The sequence below is a fragment of the Muntiacus reevesi genome, chromosome 6 (genome assembly GCF_963930625.1).
Source record: "Muntiacus reevesi chromosome 6, mMunRee1.1, whole genome shotgun sequence".
In the NCBI taxonomy this organism is placed as follows: domain Eukaryota; kingdom Metazoa; phylum Chordata; class Mammalia; order Artiodactyla; family Cervidae; genus Muntiacus; species Muntiacus reevesi.
The window spans coordinates 98,475,683-98,499,751 of record NC_089254.1 but is presented as its reverse complement, the minus strand read 5'-3'; the positions used below and the strand labels follow the sequence as shown (position 1 = coordinate 98,499,751).

Genomic DNA, 24,069 nt, shown 5'->3' with positions numbered 1-24,069 from the left:
TCTGTAACCGCAGGACTTTCTCACACGCCTGTGCCTCTTTGGGGGACACTCTTTCCCCGACTAGGTTCTTTTTAATTCTTCAGATTTCAGCTTCAGTGAGTGACTTTCTCATTGAGACCTCCCCTAATGCATCCCCCAACCTGAACTGAACCTTCCTCCATATTCTTCCAACCTGGGCTTTCCTGTCATTGAACTTACTTGTGTGTGAGCTGGTTGAACATCTGTGTTCCTCCTTAGAATGTAAGCTCTTTGAGGCAAGGACTCTGACTGTTTTAGTCCTACATTATCAAACCCTGAGCACAGCACCTCCCTCAGTAAATACAGCACTGGCTGCACAAATAATTAGTAGCTCCACAACAGTAATAAAAATAGCGGGTGTGCTCAGTCACTCAGTTGTGTTCAGTTGCTTGCAACCTCAAGGACTGCAGCCCGGCAGGCTCTCCTGTCACTGGAACTTTCCAGGCAAGAATACTGGAATGGGTTGCTAATTCCTTCTACAGGTATAATAATCGGTAACATTTTAGGTTTTAATTTTTTTCATTGGACTATAGCTGATTTACAGTGTTGTTTCTGTGTTAATTCATTTCTGCTGTACAGCAAAGTGAATCAGCCATGCGTGTGAATATATCCACTTTCTTCTAGATCCCACTCCCGTGTGGATCGTTACAGAGCACTGAGTATGTTCTTATTAGTTACCTCGTTTGTATGTAGTAGTGTGGATATGTCAGCCCCAATTTCCCGGTTTATCCCCCTTCCCATTATCACTAACATTTGTTGCATGCTTATTAGGTGCCAAGGATTTTATAAACATTTGTTTTTTGGACAGTCGTATTTACTGTCCTAATTACCATCTCCAAATCAGGACACTGAGTTTCAGCTCAGGTAATTTATCCAAGAAGGAAAAACTTGTGAATGAAGGATTTAGGATCTGTGTCAAAATTTATTCAATCCTAGAACAGCCCATGTGGATGTAGGATTGGGGGAGGGTGGTAATAAGCCAGGCCCCAGACAGAGATCCAGCCATGTTTGTACGGATCTCAGAGTTCGGTGGGGTGTCTCAGCTGACCTGTGGGTGTCTGATAATAACCACTTAGGTGAAAGAAATGGGGAGGAACCCAGGCCTCTCCTCTGCTCTGAACTGGCCATCACTGCTCCCTTCTGGTTATTAATGTGTGTTCTATAGAACATTTGAAAAATCCAGTAAAGCAAAAATGAAGAGAGGCCATCCCTCAATCCTGAGATAGCAGCTCTATGTTTCACTTCCTTTCTTTTTTATCTCCCCCTATATATGTTTACTTACAAAGTTGGGTTTGTATTTAAATGTAGACTCTACAATCTTCAGTTGGCATAATAGCATAAACATTCTCACAAGTAAAAGCCACATCTCATATTTGAAGATTTTCACGCTGTCTTACAAGAAACAGAGTTGATTTTGGCATTAGAAATTTTTACAAGAAAAAAAAAAGAACAACTTTTATGGCATGTATTCTCTGAACCAGCCTAATCTGATTTAAGTTCTTGGGTTTTTTTCTTTCACCTTGTACAACCCAGGAAGTCTTATGAGTTTGAAGACTTGCTTCAGTCTTCCTCTGAGAACAGCAGAGTGGACTGGTACGCACAGACGAAGCTGGGGCTTACACGCACTTTATCGGAGGAGAACGTCTATGAAGACATTCTAGGTAAGAGGCCGGAGTGTCTGCGTGAGTCTGTGTGTGCGAAGGAGCGGGAAGGAGGTGGGGCTGGCTGCTTGAAACACACACACCCTGGAAGACGAACATGTGCTCAAATGAGAGAGCAGGTAGGTTGGTGGAAGAGTGACCCTTGGTGAAATATGTGAGAGAAAATGAGAGGAAGGACTGGCGATGAATGGCCAGGGAGGCAGCGTGATAACAGTGGGAAACACACGAGACCTGGAGCCTCAATATCTATGACTGAATCTCGACTCTGCTACTTGTTAGCTGTGTGACATTAAGCCAGTGACGTAATGTCTCTGAACTTCGTTTCTCTCATCTCTGTACTAAGGAGGATGATAGATACTTAACAGGGTTGTTAGAGGACTGGAGAAGATGGTATGTAAAATATCTGGCTTATGGCAGACTCTTGGTGAATTGTAGTGATTACTGAATGAAGGAAACCTGAAGACTACTGTACTCTTTCCAAAACTGTAGGAGTGTGGCGGTAACGCCATCAGACTTCAGACTGAAATGTATTTGAAAAGTAACTTTGGCCTTGCTCCCAAGAATTCTCTGATTCCAAAATGGGACTCGGATTCACAGAGCTTGTGTGCATTTAGATTTGGTGAGTTAAAATCTTCAGGGAGGATCACAGTTTCAGTGAGATGTACACTCAGACCGTGTCTGCATATGTTGGGGTGGGGGGAGCGGGGAAGAAATGAGCTGGTGAGAGGGAAAAGCCCATCTGTGTGCCTATGCAAGGGGCAGATCGGGCAGATACACGCCTTCCTGCTTGCACACAGTCATCAGCGCTGGAAGAAACTCCACGGCGGGAGGAGACGTGAGACTTGAAGCCGGGATACTAAGCCGAGCTATTTGAATTACTGAGTCCAAGCTGCCAGAGTCAGGTTCCTGCCAATGCAGTAGACGTCCCAGATCCCAAATGGGTATGAGATCTGAACTTCTCTTAGTGTGTGCCTGGCAGGGTAGCTTTTGGTTACAAGGAAAAGAAAACCCAGCTGAAACAACAAAAGGAATTCGTTGGCTCACGGGACCAGAACTGGCTTTCTCTTCCTTCTTATCTCTCAGGTTAGCTCCCTTCTCAGCAGGTGTCCCATGATCACCATGATAGCTGAATCAGTTCCCCGGGATCCCTGCCTGCAGCGAAAAAGGAAAGCCTGTCTCCTGCAAGTCCCAGCAAACACCCCGAGGTTCACTCTCACTGGACTGGGTCCGGTCCCTGTTCACCTTCAGAGTCCAGGAATGCCATGCAACAGTGGGCTTAGGCCTGGAATACGAGCCCCTCCTGGGGTGGTCACTGAGGCCAGGATTCGGAATACTCAGACTGGATTAAGCTCTGAGACCGAGAGTGGGGTTAAGCTCACACATCTGAGAATGGGGAGACAGAGACTTACCCCAGTGAAAACGGAGATCTGTTACCAAGAGGAAGGCTAAATGCATAGCAAGACAGCACACGTCCCCACAAGGAGAGACCAAGGTGTTGGGTAGAGTTCTGATAAGGAGAGCTTCCTTGGTATTCCCAGTTTCTGATCTGTTCATTGCCTTTGACCGCAGATCCGCCCATGAAGGAAAACCCTTATGAGGACGTTGAGTTACATGGTCGCTGCCTCGGGAAGAAGTGTGTCTTGAACTTTCCAGGTTCTCCCACCTCTTCCATCCCTGACACACCTGCCAAGGTATGAACTCCAGAGAAATGGTGCAGGGAGGGGGTCCCCAGCACCGTGGCCTTGAGCAGGCTGGAGTTGTGGGTTACGCAGGCATGCCAGGCATCCTCACTACAGGCTCCTGGATTTGTTCATCAGCGGCCTGCCTCCACATCCTGACTCTAGTTCTCCTGGAACCCTCTGCTCAGCAAGGCTTCCTAAAGTAGCATTGTAGCTTCTGGCTCAGAATTCTCCCCAGCTGTAAATAAGATGGTTCGTCCACATTACACAGCCGTGAAGAAGAATGTCCTGATATAAAACAAACTCATATATATTTGTGAATGCACAAGAATGTGTCTGTGAGGGTCCCTAAGAATGAGTAAGCAGGTACCTCTGCAGAGTTGTCTGAGTATCTAGAGGTCAGGAAAGAACACTGACATTTTCTCAGAATATCTTTTTGAACCTTTTGCAGTTTTGCAGTATGTGCATACAGATAATATTACTGTATTCTCATACATGATAACTTCAACACATTGCCTATGGAACTGAATTCATATTCTTCTTCTTTAAAACATGTAGTTTTATTCATAATGAACCAAACTGGAAACAACCCCAGTGTCCTTCAGTGGGTGAGTGGTTATATATGGTGCAGTACATTTATATGATAGAGTATTATTCAGCGTTAAAAAAGAATATGCTATTGATGTGTGCCAATCTGGATAAATCTCCAGAGAATTATGGCAAGTGAACAAAGCCACTCTAATAGGTTTACATACTACATGATTCCATTTATATACTTTTGAAATGACAAAATTAAAGAAACAGAACACATTAGTATGAATTCATATTCTTTAACATAACATTACACATTCTTCATAATGAATCCCTGGGCACCCATTTCCCACAGTTCCTACATATAAAATCTTCTCTCCAGCCAAAGCCCACTAACTGCCTCTGATGTTGTAGCCCCAGGAGCAGCAAAAGTTTTCTCTAAAGAGCCAGGGAGTGAATATATGGTCTCTGTCTTGACTATTCAGCACTGCCATTGTGGTGTGGAGCAGCCACAGACTATATGTAAACGGGTAAGTGAGGCTGTGTTTCAATAAAACTTTATTCATAGACACTGGAATACGATTTTATATAATTTTCACATGTCATGAAATATATATATATATATTTAGTTATTTAATATATATTATATATATATATATAATAAATATATATATATTTAGTTATTTAAAGTGAAACTGTTCTTGACTCGTGGCCTGTACAAAAACAGGTGGTGGCCCAGATATGATCCACAGGCTGTACTTTGCCCACCCCTGCGCTAGGTCATTTCTACCTCTGCTCTTGGTTCTTGCCTGGACCTCTCCCTTCCAGTCCTTTAAGGCCCAGTCAATCATGCCTCCTTCAGAAAACCTCCAGGTCATCTTAGTCCCTGGGACTTGTTCCCCTCTGCTCTCCTGTAACACTCATTGGGCTAAGCATTCATTTTACACTAATTTGTATATTCCATCTTATGACATCTCTTACTTTGATGGTTTGAAGTCTGACAAGTCATGTTGCTATTTAGTTGCTAAGTCGTGTCCAGCTCTTTGCCACCCCATAGACTGCAGCACGCCAGGCTTCCCTATCCTTCACTATCTCCTGGAGTTTGCTCAGATTCATGTCCATTGAGTTAGTGATGCTATCTAACCATATATTAAGTCATGTAATATGTCTTAAAAATACCTCCTCAACTAGACTGTAGACTCCTCAAGGTCAGAAGTATGTATTTGGTTTCTTTGTGTTTCCCGTAAGTAGTTATACAGTAGTTTAGTTGTTGAAGAAATTAATTGGAGACCAAATCCTGGCTACAAGTGTCAGTTTAAATCCCATCAAAAGGGTCTGTTTCCGGCCTAAGAAAAGAAGCCAGCCTCCTCTCTAGGCTCCACTCGAGGTCAGCATTGACTGGCAGGCGGGGGTTACAGACATAAGGCCTGATAATCACAAAGGGAATCTTTCTCAAGAGAGTGGAAGGTAGAACCTTTCACGAAGACTGGATCTTACTGGCCCAAATCAATTGCTACAGTACTTGTCAAAATCAATTAACTGCTGTCTTCTCCTCCTATGGAAAATAGCGTGATCATGAATAATCCATGACAGCCAATAATTGGCAAATAGTTTCTACTTGCCTTTGAAATGTGTTGTGTGTGTTTTCACTGGAATATGGAAGTGCTCAGCATTTAGGGAATCCTCCATTTCCCTCCGTGACTAAGTCTGACTTAGAAGAAGGCGGTCTGTAGACTTTCTGATGATGGCCATTCTGACTGGTGTGAGGTGATGCCTCATTACAGTTTTGGTTTCTGTTTCTCTAATAATGAGTGATGTTGAACATCTTTTCTTTTTTTTTAAGCGCCCATATCAAAAAAGAATTTTTTTTCATTTATTTTTATTAGTTGGAGGTTAATTACTTCACAACATTGCAGTGGGTTTTGTCATACATTGACATGAATCAGCCATGGAGTTACATGTATTCCCCATCCTGATCCCCCCCTCCCACCTCCCTCTCCACCCGATTCCTCTGGGTCTTCCCAGTGCACCAGCTTCTGTTCATGTGCCTCTTGGCTATCTGTCTTTCTTCTTTGGAGGAAAGTCTATAAACAATAAGTGCTGGAGAGAGTGTGGAGAAAAGTGAATCCTCTTACACTGTTGATAGGAATGTAAATTGATACAACCACTATAGCAAATAGTATGAAGTTCCTGTAGAAAGCTAAAAATAGAGCTACCATATGATTCAGCAATCCCACTCCTGGGAATATATCCAGAGAAAACCATAATTTGAAAAGATACATGCCCCAGTGGTCCTTGCAGCGCTATTTGCGATAGCTAGGTCATGGAAGCAACCTAAGTGTCCATCAACAGAGGAGTAGATAAGGAAGATGTGGTACATGTATACAATGGAATTTACTCAATCATAAAAAGGACAAAGTAATACCATTTGCAGTAAATATAGATGGACCTCGAGATTGAAGTGCTGAGTGAAGTAAATCAGAGAAAGACAAATGTCACATGATATTGCTTATACCTGAAATCTAAAAAAAAAAGGCACAAATGAACTTATTTATAGAACAGAGATAGAGTCATAGATGTAAAAAATGAACCTATGGTTACCAATGGGGAAAGGTAGGGGATAGATTAAGTTTGACATATACACACTACTGTGTATAAAATGGATAGCTAATAAGGACCTATGTATAGCACAGGGAACTCTGCTTAATACTCTGCAATGACCTAGATGGGTAAAAAATCTAAAAAAGAATGGATATATGTATGTGTGTGTGTATATATATATATAACTGAACCATTTTTCTGTACAGCAGAAACTAACACAACAGTGTAAATCCACTCTACTCCAATAAAAATCTTCAAAAAAAGAAAAAGAAGGCTGTCACACCCAGTCTGACCCATTCTTATCTTACTCAGTTCTATCCCACTTCATGCAGGGAGTGAACTCCATGCCCTCTTCAGAACAATGGAAAACAGCTACCCAAAGCAGATCTGCCTGCAGAACTGGGTGTTCCTCCCTAGTATCAGAAAATAAATGCTTGGTAGCCCTTTTCTCTTTTTCCCCCCAAATGTTTATTTATTTGGGCTGTGCTGCATCTTAGTTGCAGCTCAGGATGTTTGTTGCAGCAATGTGGGCTTGTTAGTTGCAGCATGCGCACAGGATCAAATTCCCCAATCAGGGATCGAACCCAGGCCCCCTGCATTGGGAGGGTGAAATCTTATCCACCGGACCACCAGGGAACTCCCTAAGCAGCTCTTTTCTTCCCCTTGCTGCCAAGCTAGAGAAAACCTTGGTCCTCTGTCCCTAAAATAGTGCAACAGAAGATTTCCCTGGTGGTACAATAGATTGGAATCTGCCTGCCAGTGTAGGGGACACAAGTTCAATCCCTGGTCTGGAAAGAATCCACATACCGGGGATAAACTAAGCCCGTGCTCCACAGCTGCTGAGCCTGTACTCTAGACCTGGGGAGTTGCAGCCGCTGAGCCACAACTAGAGAAAACCTGCACGCAGCAGCCAAGACCCAGTGCAACCAAAAATAAAATAATTACATTTTAATAACTTTTAATAATTAAAATGGTTTAAAAAGCAGTGAAACACAGTCGATAACCCTGTCAATGAGAACTTGAAGTCCAGAGGCGCTATCCTGCAGAAAGATAACCCAGTTGCCCAGTGCACATCTGATTGCCGCTCATATCTGCAGGCCGTTGGGGCCTTTGCAAGCCATCAGGAAGACCGTGCGTCATGCGCAGTCCTCTGCTTTCCCACATCTGGGTGTCTGGTTTGTATCCCGGTCCTGGGGCACAGCCACAGACCTCTCCACCACCTCCATCAGCGCACCAGTATTCATGGAGCATCTGCCACATCTGGGCTGCATCTGGGACTTAGAACTTACTGAAGCAGTCTTTCCATGACAGCCTCCTCCACCACCCACAGAAGGGTCCTAAGACATCTTGGAGGGGGCAGTTATTTAACTAGATTGTGCCTCTTTCTAGTAGAGAAGTGAGGGCTGACTGAACAGGTTTTCCTCAGACACGAGAGACATGCAGCTGGGGGCTGATGCTGACGCTTAGAAACACACGAGGCAAGCTCCTGAAAAGGGGCTGTTTTCTTTTCTTGTTATTCCCACACATAGAACAGCACAACAACTATGGTAGAAACTGTTTTTTTTTAATAAAGGAAACCTAATGTTCTTTCTTATGTATTGACACCCAAGGGGGAAAAAAATCACAAGTTGACCTGGGTAGCTCACCCACACCATCTTCCACCAACAAACCATCTGTCACCTCGTGTGGCTATGTAGGGGCAGTGTCTGGTCAAGTGTGCGGGTCTTGGAGCCTGACTGCCTCCGTTCAAACTCACCTAGACCGCTTGCTAGTTGTGTGACTGTGGGCAAATGATCTTATCGCTATATATCTGTATGTCACTGGTAAAAATCGGGAATGATAATACACTCCTCTGAGATGGTGAAGAATAGGGAAGCCTGTCCTTCCCTGAAAAAAGAGAAATATTTCTTCAGTGGCGTGCTGCAGTCCATGGGCTCACAAAGAGCTGGACACGACTGAGCGACTGAACAACTGAGAGGTCTTGTGAAGGTTAATCAAATTAATTCTTGTATACCACTTAGACTAGTGCCTGCAGCATAACTATTATTTATGTACATTGCTTAAGCTATAGAATTAGGCTTTCAATATGTGTCATTTTAAAAAATTACCTCGTTTTCTAAAAGCAGAACATTCTCACTGTAAAATTCTTTTTAAATACCAAGAAGTGTAATTTAAAAAATCATCTGTAATTGGGAATTTGTATTTTTGCTTTATACTCACTTGTATTTTTTTTTCTAAAACAGATGGTTATTATGTATATATGTGTGTGTATGTGTGTGTGTTTTAAAAGCTTTTTACCAATTGCATGTAATCCCAACACCCAGAGAAAACCACTGTTGACACTTTGGTTTACTTCCTTAGAGACCATGTTACACTGTGTGTGTATGTGCATGTGTGTGTACATAAAAAAAAGATTTGCGATGATATCGTATATACATTTTTTTTCATATATACTTTTTTGCCACTCTGTTACATTTATCATGAATATTTCCCCATGCCATTAATTTCTTTTAAAAAATTATTTGTATTGCCTGCAAGGTATGCCATTGTTTTAATGTAATGCCATGGTGGTACGTTAGTGTAATGTCTCCACTTGTCAGAACTCACGTGCCTGCCTGTGTATTCCTGTGGGTGTATAGTTAAAGGAGTGTCTGAGTGTTCATGTGAATGTGTGTACCCATGGGCACAGGTGAACAACTGTATGTGTGTGTGAATGGCACCCCAGTGCTTCCCGGGGGAGTCCTCTGTAAGCAAGCGGAGGAGTGAGGTTGAGATAGCTAAAGAGGAGGTGGGATATTTTATATCAGGGACCCTTTGGAGTTTCCTGCTGTCAGTCTCCTGGGGCAGTAAGACAGGGACATGTGAGGACTGGAAGGGGTTAAGCCACCAGCCACATTCATAGACAAGAAGGGTGAATGAACCCTGGCTGAGTCCAGGTCAGCTCCGTCTTCGAGGCACAAGGCACGTAGCTTCCTTGCCACCCCCTCCTCCCTAAGGGGGACCGGGAGGAAGTGATATATTAGGAGACTGAAACGGATACATACGCATTACTATATATAAAATAGATAACTAATTAATAAGGATTCATTTTGCCGTACAGCAGAAATTTAACACAATGGTATAAATCAACTTTACTCCAATAAAGATTTCAAGAAAAAAAGAAAACTATTTCTTCAACGGCTTTTTCATTTTTTTTTCTGATGAGCGAAGCTAAGAATCTTTTATATGTATCTGAAAATTATTGTGTTTCCTTTTCTGTAAACCTTCAGTCCTTATCTTTTGCCTGTTTTTCTTTTGAATTGTTAGTCTTCTCATTAACTTGTAGCATGTATTAGAAAAAATGAGTTCTATAACGCAGATTTTTAAATTGTTTTTTTGTTGGCCTTTTGACCTTAAAACAGCTCATTTTTAAGAATCAGACATTGAGGCTCAGAGAAGTGAAATTCCTCGTATTAGAAGGGATTTCACTTGCCAGTGACAGGGATAAAGCTAAACTTAAGTCTTGTAACTTCCAGTACATGGTGTCAGAAAGCCTCATTTGTAAAGAGAGAGCCAGGTGAGTTTCCACTTGTCTAAAAAGAGAGAGTGGATTATACTTGCATTCTTTATCATCTTCATTTTCCATAGTTGGATGATAAGTGTTTATTAGGCCCTTAACAGCACAGACGACCTCAGCGTACCCTTGGGGACTTAGACTAGCTTCTCCTCTTGACCTTCTTGGTCTCCATCACTGGCAGCACCACTTATCTCTCAGGGGGTCTCTTTGTATTTATTTGCTCTTATTTCCTCCTCTCCCCTCACAGCAGTCCTTGTCCAAACCAGCCTTTTTTCGGCAAAATTCAGAAAGGAGGAACTTCAAACTGCTGGACACAAGGAAGTTGAGTCGGGACGGAACTGGGTCCCCTTCCAAAATCAGCCCTCCCTCCACCCCCAGCAGCCCTGATGACACTTTCTTTAACCTCGGGGACCTGCAGAATGGCAGGAAGAAGAGAAAGATACCCAAGGTAAGGCTTGCAACAAGCTTCGTGTTTAGGGGTGCACCACCAACACACACTTCCCTGCAAAGGAAGGCTACAGAGGAGTCTGGGCAGAGATCAAATCACTGGGCCCTCCTACCTGCTTCACCAAGGGCCAGGTAGACATGGGGAAGCCAGCAGCTGAGCTCACCGGGCCTTAGTCATAATAACTGGGGTCCTGTAGGGTTTACTGGGTGGCACTAGTGGTAAAGAAGCCACCTGCAATGTAGGAGACGCAGCAGAAGATATGGATTCAACCCCTGGGTGAGGAAGATTCCCTGGAGAAGGAAATGGCTAACTGCTCTTGTATTCCTGCCTGGAAAATTCCATGGACAGAGGAGCCCGTCAGGCTACCTTCCGTGGGATCTCGGAGAGTCGGACATGACTGAGCGTACACACACACAGCCTTCCTCTGAGCCATCCCTTCCCCTGCTTAACGACTCGTGATCCCAAACTGTGTTTCCAAGGCCCAGCCTCCAAAGGCCACATCTCCCTCCTCCGTGGCCTCAAAAGCAGAGCCCCATCCGTTGTGCTCTGACTCAGACTCCATCACCTCCCATTGCAGAGGGGCACCGCATGGAGCCTGTGCTCTGAGGGAGCTCTTGTCAGACATGCATCTTTTCTGGGACTTCCCCGATGGTCCGGTGGTTAAGGCTCTGTGATCCCCCTGCATGGGGCACAGGTTCAATCCCTGGTTGGGGAACTGAGATCCCACTGGCCCTATGGCGTGGCCAAAAAAAAAAATTAAACAATGGAGGGCTTATGTGAACAAGGTTCTCCTCTTTAAAACATATATATCTTTTCTGGCTCTTTTCAGCCCCGAAGGCAAAACAGGCCCAGTGGTTTGGGTGTGCATGAACAGTGACTGCTCTTTCTTACATTGGTGTTATATTTCCTTTTGCTCAGTCCAGCCCCTGCAATGCCTGTCATTCTATACTGGCCACTTCAGTACCAACTTCCTACAGGAGCATTTTTTTAATATATTTTTAAAAATTTTTGTTTTTTGGGTGTGGTGGGTCTTTGTTGCTGCACGTGGTCTTTCTCCAGTGGTAAATGGGGGCCACTCTTCATTGCGGTATGCTGGCTTCTTGCAGTGGCCTCACCCATTGCGGAGCATGGACTCCAGGCACACGGACTGCAGTAGTTACAGCTCTTGTGCTCAGTAGTTATGGCGCATGGGCTTAGTTGCTCCAGAGCATGTGGGATCTTCCCAGATGAGGGGGATCGAACCAGTGTCCCCTGCATTGCAAGGCAGAGTCCCAACCACTGGACCACCAGTGACGACCCCACTACAGGAACTTTCATTTCAGAGTCTGCGGATGGACATCAGGGGGTCATGAAATGCATTAAATCATGTAAAGCTGCATGAATGAGTTTGAGGGGATAAAAGGAAGGGAGGTGGGTTGTCTATAGGTTTCATCAGATTTTTCAAAGTGACCCACTGACCTAAAAGTCAAGGCACATTTTCACCAGCTGGTCCCTCCTGACTCAGTTTGGTTCTTCAGTATTTTGAGCCATAATACCACCTCCATCCCTTACATTCTTTTTCAAGTGAAATTAAGTCACCTTGATAATCAAGAGTGCATTCTGAAGGGTAAGGGCAGTTAGAGTCAGGTGGTCAAGAAGAGGCCTAACACCTGCAGCCTGGCGGTTGGGAGAGGGCAGAGAGAGGGCCCAGGGCAGGGCTCACGGCTCGTACCCCTTCCCTGTCTCCTGGCTCTGCCTTGCCCCACCCAGGGTGCAGCGCACATTGCAGGTTGATCTTCAGATGTTTGCTGGATGAGTTCCCACTAGCATGTGGATCCCAGCCTCCTTCGCCCCTGGCAGAGTCTCTCTCTGTCTCTTTTTGACTGTCTTTGAGTCATTGCCCTGTGCTGTCATTGTGACTGCTCATGGGGACCCCAAAATGCAGGGTCTTGAGTCACTCCCTTTAATGCTTCTCTTCTTGTTCTAGCAAGGCTCATACATATCTGTACCGTCAAAAACCTGCTATTGTGGAATAATTGCACAAATGGCTAGTGACATCTATACAACCTCACCATTATTTTAGCAAATAAAACAGGAACAATCAAATGAATCAGCTTTAGGTTAAAAAGCTTTGATACAACTCTAAGTTTGACTGTGTGATCTCTTAATAAGTACTTAACCTCTATCTTCCATCGCCTTCATATTATTTTATTATTTACAAAAGATTTTTTGATTAAGGAGAGAAAAATATGTATGCATATTTTATATGAAAGTAGAGAGGCAGAAAAAAAAGTCGAATTATTTCTGCTACTTTCTATGTGTTTAATTTACAAGCAGCAGTTTGTTTCCTCTTAGTTTATTGCATGAAGTTAAAGTGAGTTGCCACCCACTTAAATAGTGCCCAGGCACGTATTCAAATAGGCTTTGACAGATATAATCAAATCTGGGAAAAAGTCAGCTTTGGCAGATACAATCAAATCCAGAGAAAAATCACCGTTTTTTACCTGTCACTTTCACAACAACAACAAAATCCTATTAAAACTTTAATCATAAAGGTGAAGTACACAATTCTTGAAAGGAATGCTTATTTTCTTTATTTTTTGGCTGCACCACAAAGCATGTGGGATCTTAGTTCCCCAACAAGGGATCGAACCCACACCCTTTGCATTGGAAGCATAGAATCCTAACCACTGGACCTCCAGGGAAGTCCCAAGGAATGTCTAAAAAGAAAACAAATGACTAATTATAGTCTATTCTAGGTTTCATGAATCCCCACTTCTGTCACTTGCTACTTAATCTTTTTTTTTTTAATTTTTTTTATTAGTTGGAGGCTAATCACTTCACACTTGCTACTTAATCTTAACCTAGACTTACCCCAACTCTTGAATATGAAGCTTCTTTCTAGATGCTCTGAATCCTTTTCTTGAAGTCAAAGTTTCTTTTTCAGGCACATTCATGACTTCCAGATTTTGGACCGTTAAAGCATTTGCTGTCCAAAACCCTGGCTGTTGTGTTTTGATCTAGCAAGAAGGACTGCACTGTCTACTCACAACTGATCAGACAGTGGGTTGGTTGCCATTCCTTCAGCTGCCTCTGCTAAACCGTGTAACATAGAGTCCCTTCCAGAAGCACGGATGCTCCCCTTGGTTCCTCCCACCTTGGCCCTAAGAGGAACGAAGGTCCCAGTGGAGGAGGGGAGAGAGAAGGAGACACTCCTTCCCTGTATTCTCCTAGCAACCCTGTACCTTCGTTAACGCAGCAGCTGAAACCGAGCAGTTATTTACTCAGCAGTGTGATGTCCTCAGGATTCATGAATCACGGCGCAGTCCTTTCTAGTGAGAAGCCAGCTCCCCCTCAGCGCACACGGCAGGTTTGTGTGGAGCCGTTTCTTTGGCAGCCACCATAGCAGAATTAAGTACCACACGACTCTCTGAAACACACCATCTTCCAAATGAGCTTATAGTTAAAAATATTTTTTTCAACTTAAAAATGGCTTCTAAAGAGGCCAGTACTTCTAGTACAGAACACTTTATTTTTTTTAGAACACTCAAAAAAAAAAAAAAAAAAAAACTTATCTCCTGTTAAAGTTCAATTATGTGACAGCTGGAGAAATGGGGTTAATGTTGTATCCTACCAGTCAGAACATGCTTGAAAAGAAGAGAAGGCCACTTCCTGGGGGTGTGCTCTCAAGGAGATGGTGGGTTAGTGAGAGCGAACAGAAAGGGCCAGCACATGGCTGGGGTTTGGGGGTGAAGGCAGAGGCCTCATTCAGGTCAGGTTCCTGGTTAGGGCGAGAAGTGGACACAGAGTCGGCAAGGCCAGGGCTGGGCTCCCGTCAGGAGCCGAGGGCACAGGTGTCCGGAGAGGCAGCAGGGCCGTGTCGGGAGCTCTCTGCAGAGCTGGGGGCGTGGAACCCAGGCCCACCATGAGGAGCCCTTGAGGAAAAGCCCCACACTCCCTGTCAGGCCCGTGCTTATAGAGAGGAACCAGCGAGCTCCTTTAGGGAATAGATCAGAAGAGCAGAGGCTAGAGATGGGTATTGGCAACTGTGCCCACCTGGGACCCATCACCCAGTTTACCATAGCACATCCTCCCTGTTCTTCCCAACGTACGAAAGAATTTCAAGCTTTCCAAGGTAGCTTACGGCCAGCTCGCCTTTAGCATCAGTATTTGGCTCGCCTCGATTATGCGTGGGTAGACCTCCCTTTCTCCCAACCAGGTGGAACCCAGAAAGCTTCTGCTCTTGGAAGTTACGGGGGATGCTGTAAAGCCAGATGGGAAGTGACCCCCAGGCCCTCCATCACCCAGCAGCTCTGCTATAGTCAGCCTGGAGGTTGTGCCGCTTAGGAAGGTGTCTGCTGAGCGGCTCAGCTTCTGAGCACCAGGGTGGTCGTGAGAGGCCTCAGCCAGTCTGCAGGAAGGGCAGCGGCTGGGGGCCGGCCTGACTCCCTGCTGACCCGAGCTCGGACTCTAAAGCCACGACAACCCTGCTCCCTTCCTGCCTGCTGCTCAGACGCACTTTGGCATGGTTCCCATGAAAGGGGCCCTCCCTGGGAACAGCTTTTTTCGTGTCTCTTCCTTTTCTTGTTTTGTTTTGGGGGCAAAGGCTCCTTCCCAAACCACACTGGGATGGCATTGTTGGAAGGGGCGCAGCCATCACACTATTAGCCAGTGAAATGGCTCCCTCTGTGTCTCTGTGGGATGCATTAGATTCAGACACCACCACCCCCCACCGGAGAGGCTGGCCGTGCTCCTGACGGGTGGGTCTTCTATCTGGCTGAGAAGAATGACTAAAAGACGCCAGCGGGCCAGTGGGACATGTCTCCCCAACCTCCTGCCCCCTGGCCCTGGCCTGCCACGGTCCTCAAAGAGAATGGGCAGCGAGGGCATCCCAGCCGCTCTCAGGGAAGAGACTGCTCACACTGGCTTCCCTTCTCCCCATGTCTGGCAGCTGGTATTGCGAATCAATGCCATCTATGAGGCCCGGAGAGGAAAGAAACGCGTGAAGAGGCTGTCCCAGTCCACAGAGAGCAACTCAGGAAAAGGTAGGGGCCCTGCCACTGTCCTCCTCCCCCAAGAATCTGAAAACAGACTCTCCCTTCCCCTCTCCTTGTCCATCCATCATGTCAGCCCAGGGCTGCATGCTCTGACCTCAGCAGGGGAGCCACCTTCTTTGCTTAATTTGCATGGAAGGGACCAATATCTTTGACTGGATTTGCTAGAGGTACCATCTGAAGTACAGCCAAGTTAATCTGGAAACACATGCAGTTGGACAAAAACATAGTTTGTTCATGACCTTTAAACAGAAAAAGAAGAAAACAGCCCCTCTGAACTAGAACTCTCAGAATTGTGCTACCACATGGAAAAGTTTCCTGCATTAGAAAGACCCACGTTTGCAATTTTTAATTTTTTTTTTTCGTCTAGTGACAGATGAGAACAGCGAGTCTGACAGTGACACGGAGGAGAAGCTGAAAGGTGAGAAGAGCTGTTGGGCAGGGTGCGTGTTGGTGACTGGGAAGGTGCAAAGGTGGCCCTCCCTGCTGAGTGTGAGGGGCGACACAGCGTCCTTGCAGGAGCTTGCTGGGCAAGGCGTGGATGTCTGAAACCGGCCAGGGTGGGCCTGTCTCGTCCCTGAGCCTCTGACTGCACTCTGGAGACTCAGGGACTCCCTGCCCACACCTATCCGTTACACTATAGGTGTTCTTCACACCTGTGAAAGGTATAGCGTGCTGGCCTGGGAGTCCAGAGACCTGGGGCCCTTGTCCTACTCCTATAAAATGGTTCTGTGATCTGGAGGAGATCATTGAGATCCAGGGCCTCTACTTCCTCATCTGTCAAATGAAGTCACTGAAATTATTGGTCCCTGTGGACCTCAACTTGGTGATCTCAGTCTAGGTCTCAGTGAGTTTTCCACAACTTTTCAGAGCCCCAGGGCCAAGCCAGGGAACGCTGTAGTCCAGGGCTGCTCCGCGAGGTGATGGCGACCCACCCGTCTGCTCAGTGGCCCTGCCTCTTTGGCCTCTGACACCCACCTGCTCCCTGACCCATCTCGGGAATGAGGCCGACCGCCTGCAGCTCGCAGAGCGGTGGCAGGAGAGAAGGCAGATGGGAGTTCTTGATCAGGCAGGTCTCTGCCACTTGAGTCACACGGGATGTTTACAAAGCTCCCAGCTCTGAAAGCTCTGGGGTCTGGATTTTGTCACATGCCTCAAGAGGAAAGATGAAGGAAGTGACTGAAGGGAGGAGTCCCCACGCCATCTGACACAGGAACCCAAGGGTCACTCAAGCCGCTGCCCCCAGTCCAGACAGCAAACCCGTGGTGGAATGGAGGCCCCACGTTCCAGGCTTCTGCACCCTAGTCAGGCTGGCGGCGGGTTGCTGCTCCTAGAACTTTGGCAAGAATCCCCAGTAAAGAGCTTTGTTCTAATTTGTTAAATGTGGGAACGCTTTTGTAGGATTAGGAAAAGTACTCTGAGCTGGGAATTCCATAACCTGCCGCAGTTCTGTGCAGTTCGACACTGGGAGTGAGTCATTTTCAGGCGGTCTGCCTCTCTCTGTCTCTCTCTGCTCCCTCTCCAGCCCACAGCCAGCGCCTGGTCAATGTGAAGTCACGGCTGAAGCAGGCTCCGAAATACCCATCCCTGGACCGGGAGCTGGTTGAGTACCAGGAGAGGCAACTTTTTGAGTACTTCGTGGTCGTGTCCCTGCACAAGAAGCAGGCCGGGGCTGCGTACGTGCCCGAACTCACCCAGCAGTTCCCGCTGAAGGTATGGGGTGGGCCAGGCCCCGCGGCCTGCCACGGACTTGGGAAGATCTTACTGGGACTCATGGCTCAGGGAGGTGCAGGAGCCCAAGGAGCTTCAGAATTTCAAAAATGGGTCCTAATTAAAGTATATCAATTAAAAAAAAATGCTGCTGGAGAATTTGGGAGGCCCGAGGGGTGTGTGATGCATGACAGTTCAGTTCAGTCGCTCAGTCGTGTCCGACTCTTTGCGACCCCATGAACTGCAGCCCGCCAGGCCTCCCTGTACATCGCCCACTCCTGGAGTTTACTCAGACTCATGTCCATTGAGTCGGTGATGCCATCCAGCCATCTCATCCTCTGTCATCCCCTTCTCCTCCTGCCTTCAAAGTATGACTCAAGCAGGGACAGAAATACTCACTTCCTGTGGTCACTATGCTGACGGTACCGTTCTGTCCACTCTGTCTGTCTCCTCATCCGGCCACATATCTCCTCAGCCCACCCTAGAAGCCTCTTCCCCATCAGCTGCACAAGGAGTGTCACATCTGTGTCCACGCTGCTCACACCCGTGTGCCCTGTGTGCCTCTGTGAGTGTGTGTGTGCAAGAATCCTGTTCTATTCTCACATGGGTCACTGCTGTGTGGATTTGGCTTAGCCATATATTAAAGTGAAAGTCACTCAGTTGTGTCTGACTCTGCAACCCCATGATCTGTAGCCCGCCAGGCTCCTCTGTCCATGGGATTCTCCAGGCAAGAATACTGGAGTGGGTAGCCACTCCCTTTTCCGAGGGACCTTCGCCAGGGATCAAACCTGGGTTTGCATTGCAGGCAGATTCTTTACTGTCTGAGCCATCAGGGAAGCCACCCCGTATTATTAATCAAAGCCTAAAGTGGCATGGCCTATCATAGATAAGTGATCTGTAGGCTTTGGCATCAGTGATAGAGAGCTTTCATCACTTTCTGATGCAACTCAGCCAGGATTTACTGAGACTCTATTACATTCCAGCTGGTCTCTGCTTGGCCCCAGGGGATTACAAAGATGAGCAGAATGTGTTTCCTGCCCTCGGGGAGCTTACCCTCTGACAGGAGGGCATGGGAGACTCCAGAGACTCAGGAGGTGAAGTGGGCCAGTCCCTGTCCATTGCACACAGTCCAGGTGCTCAGAGACGGGAAGAGTGGAGGGCGCTCGTGTCCTGGTCCCCTCAGGGCCTCCCTTCGCTGCCACCACCAGAGCATAACCACGGCATCTGCCAGGACCTGGCGTCCAGCTGTCCCTCTCCTCCTCCTGAGCAACCCTTCCTTCCGTCCTGCCCACTGGGGACCAGCAGAGCAGTCGCGTCCTCGGCTTGGAGTTTAGGACGGAAATATGTGTAAGGGAGATAAGCCATAAGCACCAGCCTTCCACACGGACACTGACTCACTCCCTCCATCTCCTCCAGGGGGGATCCCTGAAAGCCTCAGTGCTACTTATGCCCACGTTTAGTTGGGGACCTCACAGAGCAAGGACCAAGACACGAGGGACGGTCCTCTTATTTACTTCCCTCGGGGCCGAGCACAGTGTTATACATACGGTGATGCTTAGTGTTCGAGGAATAAAGTCAGTGTCCCATGAGTTAATTAATGAACCACCCTACCTATTAAATGCTTGAGTTTCCAACATGGAATCTCCAGCCTCCTAGACATCACATTAAAATTTTTTTTTTAGTGGAAAGTTGCCTAGTCACTGTGGAAAGGGACACTAATACAGAAATATTTAGAGAAAAAGTCATCTCCAACCCCACAGAGGTCCTTGCTGTTGGCATTCTATTGTCTTTCTCCAGTCTTTTCTCAGAGTAGAATTTTCTTGCAAAACTGAGGTCGGACATTGTGTAATTTCCATGTCATGTTTTGTAAACCTATCATTATTTACAAACATATTTCATACAAATTCTAAGACATCATTTTTGAAATTCCAGAGTACTGCATGATGTGGGTATACCCTGATCTATTTAGCAGCTCTCTTTCTGTTGGAAATGCATCTTGCTGCCAGCTTTTCTTTAGGTGATTATCTTTAATGTTCTGGTGATCATTCTTTGTAGGCATTTTTGCATGCCAGGCTACTATATATATCTCCTTGCCTTCACCTGCTTCCTCTGTCGGAAGATCCTTTTTCTTCTTCTTTCTCCTCATTTTTAACTCTTTTTCTTGAGTTTTATCCCCCACTGCTATAGACACCTTGATCAAGGTTTCAACTCCGTTTTGTGCACTAGCAATCATGCCTGCCATATTCCATTAAAATACTTGACACCTCACAGTTATCTTTCATGACACCTCACAGAGATCAGGCTATTTCCCAACCATCTGCGATTGATTGTATTTGTAAGAGAGCACTCTGTGTGTCTCTTCCTGTAAATGTGCCCCTGTGTGTGTCCGAGCACGTATGCGCACATATGGGTTGATAACTTGTATGTTGATGACTGTGTGTATGTGCATACATGTGTATATGTATATTTGTGGGTGTCGTGCATGTGGTCCGAGGGCAGGTGTGTTCAGGTGGTGACTGGGCCATGTTGAAAGCACTGGAACTCTCTCTCCTACAAGGCTTGCTCTTCAGTTCTCTAATTAATGCTGTTTCCACTATGGGGAAATGTCATTGTTCCTTCCTTTTGTATTATTTGTTGTTTGGGGTCCATCACTCTATGGTGATTAATGATCCCTTCCAACAACTACACCCGGCTGATATTTCCTTCTTTGCAAGACTGTCCGAGGGTAATCAAAAACTATTGCTTTGGCAACAGTCTGAGCTAGTGAATTGTCAACTCAAAGACCGTTCCAGTGCCAGTTGGAATCTTCTGAGTCATGAATGGAAGAAAGAACCATTATACAGTAAAGAAAGAGTGACTATTTATTCTGAAGAAGACTGAAGAACAATTAATGACTGGCTTCAAGTCTACATATGGTGACTGTGTTTCATTCATCAATAGTTGTCTCAAGCATTAATATTATTTTAGTAGCAGCTTTAGTTAAATTTGATCTGGCCAAATAAGGATCATTCTAGAAGTGGGTTTTCAAGTTGAAAGCCATCAGCCCAGTTTTCTATTCCTTTGGATGCTCTCTTCAGAGACCTCTTCTCTCTGATGTTTCATGGCCTTGGGAAGGCTGGTAGATCCTCTGTGAAGGAGTACCATTGGCCAACAGACCTCAGAAACTGCAAGACTGGTTTAAGGTGGTGCTGTGCTAAGTTATTTCATTCGTGTCCAATTCTTTGCAACCCTAGGACTGTAGTGTGTCAAGGTCCTGTGTCCATGGGATTCTCTAGGCAAGAATGCTGGATTGGGTTGCCATTTCCTTCTCCAGGGGATCTTCTTACCCAGGGGTCATACCTTAGTCTCTTAAAAAGTCTCCTGCATTAGCAAGCAGGTTATTTACCACTAGGGCCACCTGGGAAGCCCTGGTTTAAGGTGGAGGCCAATGGAAAGATATGAGAGATAAGAAATTATGGACAATAGTATAGAAAGACTTTAAGTTAGACGTTACAGTTTCCTAATTTTAGAAATTCACACTCCACTCAGTTCAAGTAGCTGATATTTTAGGTGACTGAAGGCAATTTTATCATGGTTTATTTTTTCTTTAACTGTTTATAAGGAAAATGTAACAAGTGTAAACCTATCAACAACAACACAACAGAAAGCCAACAATTCTTCCCAGCACTTTAGAAGTACCAATTTATACGCAGACTATGCTAATTATAAACTATTTTTTTCCCCCAAACTTTATACCTAGGTATAGAGTACCTTTTTTTTTTTCAGTTGAGGCAAAAAAAACACGCATAAAATTCAGCATCCCGCCATCTCCAGGTGTATAGTGCAGCGTGGCTAACTACAGGTGCATTGCTGTCCAACAGATTCCCCAGAATGGAGTGCTTTTTAAGGCAGATACCCATTCAGACACAGAACAAGCAGAGTCACGACTTTAAAAATAATCTCTAAGTCCAGACTTCATCCATTCGTTCCATTTTGAAGTGAGATGATATTCCTACAGTCTGTGGTATGTCAGATAAATCAAAGAGCAAGAAGTCAGAGATTAAGATCATTTTGAGTCTTTCCTAGATTCATTTCTAGCTGTGTGATCATGGACAAATCACTAAACTTCTCTGGGCTTATTTCCTTCTCTCTAAAAGTCAGCCTGGTATCTAGTTTTCCTTTAGTTCTGATATTCCTTTAGTCCTGAAATGAATTAAATTTCACCGTATAGCGTAATTTAGCTGGATGGATTCACTAAGAAGGGCTGTAAAACATCTCTGCCAAGATCGAAGAGGGCCGGCTTTGCCTGGGTCCAGACATCAGAAGAATAGGTTTGCGGCTCTGCCTTGCAGATTTGTGAGTCTCGGATTCGGAAGCCATTGCTATGACAGCTCTTCCTTATTGATTAAAGTGCTTATATTTCAGAATGTTAGGCATAGAGAACATTTCTCTAAAGCATGCTATTTTCTTCTCCTTGCTCCCGCGTAAGACTGTAGTTGAGACTACCCTGAGGGAGAAAATAGCTTAAGCCTGAGCTGCAAGCCCTCCTCAGCGTGGAGGTTAAGGCGACAGTTATGACTTCAGGGCCGTGGGGGCTGTGCGCCTGCCGAGCATCTGTTGCTCGCGCCGGGGCTTATTCTCCAACCTCCTCTCACCCTTCTCCCTGCAGCTGGAAAGGTCGTTCAAGTTCATGAGAGAAGCTGAGGACCAGCTGAAGGCTATCCCCCAGTTCTGTTTCCCCGACGCCAAGGACTGGACTCCGGTCCAGCAGTTTACCAGGTATGTGCTGGCGTCTCCCCACCCTCCCCCCACCCCGCCAAGACTAAAGTGAGAGCTCGAGAGAGGTCGTCGATGGCAGACCCCATACGTCAGTCAGTCCTACGTGACAGACTCGAGTGTGTAAATTTCCCCCACGAGTGTTTGTAAAGCATGCCTGAAGACTAGACTCATTTTGCCAAACGTGCAGGTTCCCAGACCTCCCACTCCATCTTGGAATGTGTTTCATAAGCTGACATGATGGGCAATAAGGTGATTTGTAGTGTAAGAAAACCTTGTCCAGTGCCGTGAAAATACTTCTTCAGCAACACATCCAGCCGTTACTCAGATTGTGATCAAGTTTACATTTCTGCTTTTAACCCATGTTGTTGGGTGGAAATATTTTATCAGAGGTCTCAGCAACTGACCAGACTCAGGAGGCTCCAGGTCCTGTGTTCGAGGGACACTGAGTACCTTGAAGCTGGCCCAGCAGTCTTTAAGGACTGTCGCAGCCTCGGTGCCCAGGAGAGCTGCCCCATGGCAGCTCCACGAAGGGCACCACCACTGCCTACTGCTTCCCAGCTCCCCCGGCCCCGCCCCCCAGTCTTGAGTCACTCCCGGGCTCCCCCAGGAGAGGACCAGTGACCGCTGTGTCTGTTCAATGGGATGGCCCAGGTGATAGGACTATATGAGGGCTGAGGGTGGAAAGAAAAGTCCTCACTTCCTCTCAGGACACAGCGACACTTGAGATCCCCGTATCCCTGAAAGAGACTCTGGAGCCACAGCCCAGAAATGGACGGGTGGGACAGAGAGCTGTGCTTTTTGACAGCCTCCTCCTGAATGTCCCCTGGTGGCTCAGCACAATGTGACTTTTGTTCTGTTTTGTAACACACTTCCTCTCCTTTTTCCAGTTGCTTTAGATGTAAAGTTAGGTTGTCTATTCGATGTTTTTCCTGTTTCTTGAGGTAGGATTGTATTGCTATAAACTTCCCACTTAGAATTGCTTTTGCTGCATCCCATAGGTTTTGAGTTGTCCTGTTTTCATTGTCATTTGTTTCTAGAAATTTTTTGACTTCCCTTTTGATTTCTTCAGTAACCTGTTGGTTATTTAGAAACATGTTGTTTAATCTCCATGTGTTTGTGTTTCCTACAGTTTTTTTCTTGTAATTGATATCTAGTCTCATAGCACTGTGGTCGGAGAGTAACACATTTCCTTTCATTTTCCCAACCACAGTGAAACATTCTCCTTTGTCTTAACTGGAGAAGATGGGAGCAGAAGGTTTGGTTATTGCCGAAGACTGCTGGTCAGTACCCCCTGTTCTCGGGCAACGAGAGCTCCGTGCGGAGCCCCCACTGGCTTCCTAGGGCCTCATTCGCCACAGGCCACAAGAGAAGGACAGGATGTAGAGCACGTTTGTCAGGGCCATTAAACACAGGCAGGAGTGTTTGGGGGTCCACATGAGCCTCACTGTGCATGGAAACACTGTCTGCCTCCCTTGGAAAGAAAATTCTTTCTCCACTGTTTTCCCTGCCAAATAAATGACCATCCCCCCTTAAGGCAGGTGTCCTCTCTAATATAGTGTGCTCAACAGACTCTGAGAGCTTACAGAGAGCTTTCATAATAATGGTAAGGGCCGAAGAAGGATGGTTTTACTGTTCATGACACAAATAATTTAAGTGTTTCCTTCAGAACATTAACCTTTAAAAGTCAGACACTTACTTCAGTGAGATAGATGATCATGCCAAAACATTTTAGAACTTGTCTTTTTGAGGCCCATTTTTGGAAATACCTTCAGTAGTGGCAAATCATTTTCCACTGAGAGCATATTTTAGTCTTATTATACACAGGCTAATATAGTCAAGAATAATGTGTGGCACATGGTGGCTGCTCAGTAAATATTTGTTGAGTTAGTGAATAAAAAAAAGTATGGATAATAATCAAAAAAGTAAAGTGGGATAATAAATTCTGTTACTATAATTACTTTGGAGTTTAAGTTTTGAGATTGTTTTCCTTTTTTGTTTTGAAAATTAATAGTTTCCAAAAAGGGTTTTTAGAAATGATTTCTCATTTGGAGTTATTATAATTTATAAGGAATAA

General features: G+C 45.6%; 1 protein-coding gene across 4 annotated transcripts in view; it reads left to right on the top strand.

Annotated features, from left to right (window-relative positions):
- Positions 1-24,069, top strand: part of DENND2A (DENN domain containing 2A) — a 98,467-nt gene that overhangs the window by 47,882 nt on the left and 26,516 nt on the right. For 3 of the 4 annotated variants that reach the window (XM_065939211.1, XM_065939209.1, XM_065939210.1), the window contains exons 3-10: positions 1,552-1,679; positions 3,249-3,370; positions 10,294-10,494; positions 15,425-15,518; positions 15,898-15,948; positions 17,053-17,240; positions 21,886-21,995; positions 23,206-23,275. In XM_065939211.1, coding sequence (XP_065795283.1) covers positions 1,552-1,679; positions 3,249-3,370; positions 10,294-10,494; positions 15,425-15,518; positions 15,898-15,948; positions 17,053-17,240; positions 21,886-21,995; positions 23,206-23,275 — 964 coding nt within the window. The remainder of the gene's footprint in view (positions 1-1,551; positions 1,680-3,248; positions 3,371-10,293; positions 10,495-15,424; positions 15,519-15,897; positions 15,949-17,052; positions 17,241-21,885; positions 21,996-23,205; positions 23,276-24,069) is intronic. The other variant, XM_065939212.1, reaches the window with a different exon arrangement.